The 6,500-nt window shown below is 43.0% G+C and overlaps 2 protein-coding genes across 2 annotated transcripts in view; both read left to right on the forward strand.

Moving 5' to 3' along the window:
* myo3a (myosin IIIA) overlaps positions 1-4,413 on the forward strand; it is a gene marked incomplete at both ends in the record, with an annotated part of 40,635 nt that extends 36,222 nt beyond the window's left edge. Inside the window, 2 exons of the mRNA XM_084475670.1 lie at positions 2,757-2,833; positions 4,186-4,413. Coding sequence (XP_084331796.1) covers positions 2,757-2,833; positions 4,186-4,413 — 305 coding nt within the window. The remainder of the gene's footprint in view (positions 1-2,756; positions 2,834-4,185) is intronic.
* Positions 4,414-6,478: 2,065 nt separating this feature from the next.
* gad2 (glutamate decarboxylase 2) overlaps positions 6,479-6,500 on the forward strand; it is a gene marked incomplete at both ends in the record, with an annotated part of 13,786 nt that continues 13,764 nt past the window's right edge. Inside the window, 1 exon segment of the mRNA XM_084475671.1 lies at positions 6,479-6,482. Coding sequence (XP_084331797.1) covers positions 6,479-6,482 — 4 coding nt within the window.

Consider the following 6,500-nt stretch of genomic DNA (forward strand, 5'->3'; position numbering starts at 1 on the left):
CCAGAGCATTTGTGTGGGTATGCTGATTTGTGTGTGTGTGTGTGTGTGTGTGTGTGTGTGTGTGTGTGTGTGTGTGCGTTCTTTTATGCATCCTCTTCTTCATAGGCTTAGCCCCTTCTGATGTTTGCAACAGAAATCTGTTTTCCTCAATATTTCCCATCCTGGCATCTCTCTGCCGCCTCCTAAACCCCGGGGGTAGGGATCCTCCATGAGTGTAGCACTGCCAATCCCAGAGACTACATTACCCACAACCAGGGCCGGCCCGAGGCATTAGGGACCTAAGCGGCTGCTTGGGGCCCCCTGGCCACCAGGGGTCCCCCAATAGTGTGTTGATTTTTTTGTGGTTATCTTTTTTTATTCAAGTTCAGTAAACCACACCTAGTGTTTCACTTCATATATGAGAGTTTAAAATAGATTTGTGATTTCAGTACACTCTGAGGTTAAAAAGACACTGGTTTGGGGTAAATAACAACTATATTAATATAGGGGTGGATGACCCTCTCAATGGGGCCCCAGATCAAATACAGAATGTGATATGTCTTAATAGGGCTTCCTCAATCATACAAAATGGGTTATGGGTTGATGTCTGAATGGGTCCCCTGAGGTAAATATCATACAATGTGATGTGCTATATCTTAAAGCCCCCTAAATCATGAAATTCTGCTTATGCCACAATATCTGTGTGGAACCCTGAATGTATCTAAAATATGGAGTATCAGGTATGGACCAAAATATAGGCTAGGCCTTTAAAGTAGACTTTGGTTGGTTGGTTTTGGGGCAGCTAAACCCAGTGCTATATCTGTTTGTTTGTGCAGGCCCTGCAAGTCAGGTTATAGGCTTTGCATCTGAAGGTGTTGCCCATCTCCAGCTGGCCATCCCCAAGATGCACCAGAATACAGGAAATCTACCAAATTCTACATTTTCTGGGGGAGGCCCCCAGACTACCCCACTCCCCCATTCACATCCACTTTTGCACAAATTGGAGGAGGGGGGTCTTTATGCACCTTTGCATAAAGAGTGCCGTTTGTGTCAATAATCATCAAGCACAGATGACTCAGCGGTGGTGGGAGGGGGGGCCCCAAAAAGCTTGAAACAAATTCTGCTTAGGGCCCACAAAAGACTTGGGCCGGCCCTGCCCACAACCCACAGGAAAAAGGAACCGATTATGATGACACCATTATGAAAGTATGATTGAGACACTGTTAGTCCCATCCTTTCTCATGTTAGTTTGGTGAATATAAAACATACAGTAAATTTGTCGGAAAGGGTTAGACCCTGAGCACTTGATATTCTCACATTTTGGACACACACACACACACACACACACACACCAGTCATACATCACTGCTATTCAAAGGCTGTACTCTCCATCCGAGTTGCCCCAGGCAACATATGTAAAACTATTCTGAACAATTCATCATCTGTGGACACAGACATCTGGCTGTGTGTATTTGCGTGTGTGTGTGTATTTGCGTGTGTGTGTGTGTGTGTGTGTGTGTGTGTGTGTGTACATGTGTGTGCATGTGTGGGTGTGTACTTTATAGATTGCGTTATAGCTCACAGCATGCAAGTCAAATCAAAATAACTAAAAAAAAACAAATCACCAACATAAGCATCAGGACACACCCTATAAAGATACAAAATGACAAATCACAGCAATAGGAACAAATCATCCAATATCAGAGGGACCCTAACAGTGAAGAATAAAAGCAGGTTTTGAGGCTAAAGGAATCAATGCAGGGGTCACATCTGACAGAGAGGAGGCTGATATTCCACCATCTTGGGGCTGTTTTATATCTGTATGTAAATTGTATTTGCATGGAGACCACATGGCTTTAGTTTAGTTTGTATAAAGTATTTGTATTTGAGGGAAAGTTTACTCTCTTAAAAAAAATTGTATTGTTACAATCTAACATATTCTTAGCTTTGGTAGCTTAGTGGCCAGCGTGCTTATAAGGTTGGTTTGGGCAGGGGCTTCTGAATTTTTTCCTTGGATTTTGGCACAAGGGATTATAACATCTGATCCTGTGTATTAATGAAATAACTATAGAAAGATTGGTTTGGAGTTTTGGAGTTTTGTTCAACCTACACACATTTGTTTCAGAATCTTCTGAAGACTCATCCCATCAACTGACTCAAGCTGTTGTTTCAGCTTTCAAAACACCTGTTTTGTGTTGCTCTCACTTTAGAACCTCTACGACTCGGTCAAGCACATTTGTTTCGGGCAGCCCTTAATCACAGTTTCGGTCTCAAGTGGCTTCGTCCACCACATTAAACTCCTAATCCTAAACGGGATGGGGAAAAACTCCCTCACAACCCAGAGGGGAGACCCCTCAAGAAGGAACCAAGGCAGTTTATCCTAAACATGATGACGAGCCAAAGTCAGAAACGAAAGAGGTTTGAAGAAACCACAATTTTTCCCTTTCCCCTAGGATGTCAAAATGAACCCTTTCTACGCGGGTGCGTTGATCTGTGTGTTGGAGGTCAGGTCAGGTGGGTGCCAGATGTCATGGCAGCACAGCTCTGATCTCCCTTGATCCACCGGACAACAGCTAGCTCAGGGCCTGCGTGAGGCTCCTCCACACACAGCTCTGTCTTTATCCAACTTTGATCGCATGCTATTGGTTGCTCCCGGCTTTGTTATGTCACAAGTCCTTTGGGATTTGAATCTCCGGCCATCTCAATATAACGAAACACGGCACCATTGTGGTTAATGACGTCTTTGTTTTTATTATCGATGCTCTGTGCGTCCGCAGGTGTATCGGCCCAGCTGACCAACACCAGGCTGAGGAGGAACACCTCCGTGGGAACCCCGTTCTGGATGGCTCCAGAGGTAGGACCGCCCCACGAAACACACCCTGACCCCCGCTGAACAATACTGACCCACTGTGTCGCACAGGTCAAGTAGACAGAAAACCCCCCCGTAAACTATTGAAAGGTTGAAGGTCAAACTCACTTAACCCAGCGGACAACCGAGATCCCCCGTGCTTACGTCTGCGCTATTGCTGTCCTAAGCTAGCCCCGAGTGCCCTCGGAAAATCCTTGAATCCAATAAAAAAATATTTGAGAGCATAAGGAGGCGAATTAGAGGTCCTTTACATAAGGTTTGCATCATGCAGGACAAATGGATGTAGGCTATTACACTCGGCCCTCCCAGATGCATGTGTGAGTCATGGATTTAAATGACATTTGACTTGCGTTGACCTCCATGACGAAGAGGCATCTCGTCTCTGAGTTGACGCTTCAGGTTCAGGAGTTTTTGGATGCTCGCTGGGAAATTATTGATTATGCATCATGAACACAGATGGTAGTTCGGTTTGGTGTTTTATTGTTGGTTCCAGGTTGCGATAAATAGCACTGTTCTCAAGTGGATTAATCTTGATTCCTCAGGCTGTAGGTAAGGTTGTTGAGATTTAGTTTTAACTGTTGAATATGTTCCATTAGATAACAACTTTGATAATTAACAACTAAATGAATAAAGTTGAGTTGATTAATAAGCTATCACTTTACGAATATTCACAGGTGTCTACAATTGAATCGTGTTGGAATTTTCCTTTTCACTATAAAGCTTTGAAAGTCTCTCCTTGTATAAGGTTGAATATGTATTGTTATTAGTTTAAATATTCATGGGAAAACATACTTATTTCCGTTTCTTTAGTCAGTTTAGTTCAGACATTTTTTGAAAAGCTTTTATTACAGTATGAAATTTGATTACAGTATGCAGTGTGCCTGTGTGCTCCAGGTGATTGGGTGTGTATCTGTATGTGTGTGTTTTGCAGGAGATAGGGTCTGTATATGTATGTGTGTGTGTCGCAGGTGATAAAGTGTGTATGTCAAAGGTAAAAGAGTGTGTATATGGAGGTATATGTGCTGCAGGTGGTAGTGTGTATATGTTTGTGTGCGAGCTGATGATAGAGTCTGTATATGTATTTGTGTGTCGCAGGTTAAAGAGTGTGCATATGAATGTGTGTGTGTTGCAGGTGATAGAGTGTGTGTATATGTGTGTGTGTGTGTGTGTGTGTGTGTGTGTGTGTGTGTGTATACCTCTGTGTGTGTTTTTTGCAGGTGATAGAGTGTGTATATGTACAGTATGTATGTGTGTTGCTGGTGATAGTGTGTTTATGTATGTGTGTGTGTGTTACAGGTGATAGAGTCTGTATATATGTATGTGTGTGTGTGTTGCAGGTCATCGCATGTGAGCAGCAGTTAGACACTACATACGACGCCCGCTGTGACGTCTGGTCTCTGGGCATCACTGCCATCGAGTTGGGAGATGGAGACCCACCCCTCTCAGACCTCCACCCAATGAGAGCACTCTTCAAAATACCCAGGTACGCCCTCAGAGATACACAGGTACCCCAAAATACCCAGGGAACCTCGCCTGAAATACCCAGAGACCCTCCCCCAAATTGACCTTTCGCCACAACCCGGTATCACGCGATTTCGTGCTCATTCGCACGAACGTTAATCTATTGAATCGTGTCCCACAGCACGATTGTCCGACTTTTTTCGTTCTACACAGAACGAAATGTAAACCAATGCATTCTGAATGGGAGCGTTTCTCCGATTTTTTCGTGTTACACAGAACGAAATGTAAACCGATGCATTCTTAATGGGAGCGTTTCTCCGATTTTTTTCGTGCTACACAGAACGAAATGTAAACCAATGCATTTTGAATGGCAGCGTCAGAGAGAGAGAGAGTGAGTGAGTGTGTGTGTGCAGACAGTACAGTGCACCCTCTAGTTATATACAGTATATGTCAATATGTCCGATTTTTTAAGCAGACCTCCTCAAAAACTGAAACAAACGTCCCCCACAGAACGAAATGTAAACCAATGCATTCTGAATGGGAGCGTTTCTTCGATTATTTCGTGCTACACAGAACGAAATGTAAACCAATGCATTTTGAGTGGCAGCGTTTTCTTCGTGCTACACAGAACGAAATGTAAACCGATGCATCCTGAATGGGAGCGTTTCTCCGATTTTTTTCGTGATACATAGAACGAAATGTAAACCAATGCATTTTTAATGGCAGCGTTTTTCAGATGAGAGAGAGAGAGAGAGAGAGAGAGAGAGAGAGAGAGAGAGAGAGAGAGAGAGAGAGAGAGAGAGAGAGAGTGTGTGTGTGCAGACAGTACAGTGCACCCTCTAGTTATATGTATGTCAATATTTCCGATCTTTAAGCAGACCTCCTCAAAAAATGAAACGAACGTGCTCCACAGAACGAAATGTAAACCAATGCATTCTGAATGGGAGCGTTTCTCCGATTATTTCGTGCTACACAGAACGAAATGTAAACCGATGCATTTTGAGTGGCAGCGTTTTTTTCGTGCTACACTGAACGAAATGTAAACCTATGCATCGTGAATGGGAGCGTTTCTCCGATTTCTTCGTGCTACATAGAATGAAATGTAAACCAATGCAGTGTGTGTGTGTGTGTGTGTGTGTGTGTGTGTGTGTGTGTGTGTGTGTGTGTGTGTGTGTGTGTGTGTGTGTCAATATTTCCGATTTTGCAGAAGACCCCCTCAAAGACTGAAACGTATTTTTCGTGCTCCACAGAACGAAACGAGAGAGAGAAAGAGATAGAGAGAGAGAGAGAGAGAGAGAGAGAGAGAGAGAGAGAGGCTTCAGAAGGGGTGTGCGCAGATAGTACACTGCACCCTAGTTATTTTTATGCCAAAACCACAATTGCATCAAAGGGTAAATGTAATGTATTAGGGATACAACTGATTTCCCTGCTTTTAAGAGCAGACCTCCTCAAAAACATTTCGTGCTCATGTGCACGAACGTTAATCTATTGAATCGTGTCCCAAAGCACGATTGTCTGACTTATTTCGTATTACACAGAACGAAATTCAAACCATAGCCTTTCAATTGGGATATTTTCTTTGACTATAGAAGGGGTGTGCGCAGATAGTACAGTGCACCCTCTAGTTATTTATGTGTCAAAACAACAAATGCATCAAAGGGTAAATGTAGTGTATTAGGGATACAACTGATTTCCCTGCTTTTAAGAGCAGACCTCCTCAAAAACATTTCGTGCTCATGTGCACGAACGTTAATCTATTGAATCGTGTCCCAAAGCACGATTGTCTGACTTATTTCGTATTACACAGAACGAAATTCAAACCATAGCCTTTCAATTGGGATATTTTCTTTGACTATAGAAGGGGTGTGCGCAGATAGTACAGTGCACCCTCTAGTTATTTATGTGTCAAAACAACAAATGCATCAAAGGGTAAATGTAGTGTATTAGGGATACAACTGATTTCCCTGCTTTTAAGAGCAGACCTCCTCAAAAACATTTCGTGCTCATTTGCACGAACGTTAATCTATTGAATCGTGTCCCAAAGCACGATTGTCTGACTTATTTCGTATTACACAGAACGAAATTCAAACCATAGCCTTTCAATTTGGATTTTTTCTTCGACTATAGAAGGGGTGTGCGCAGATAGTACAATGCACCCTCTAGCTATTTATGTGTCAAAACAACAAATGCA

The sequence above is a fragment of the Micromesistius poutassou genome, assembly GCF_964030765.1.
Source record: "Micromesistius poutassou genome assembly, chromosome: 11".
Taxonomy (NCBI): Eukaryota; Metazoa; Chordata; class Actinopteri; order Gadiformes; family Gadidae; genus Micromesistius; species Micromesistius poutassou.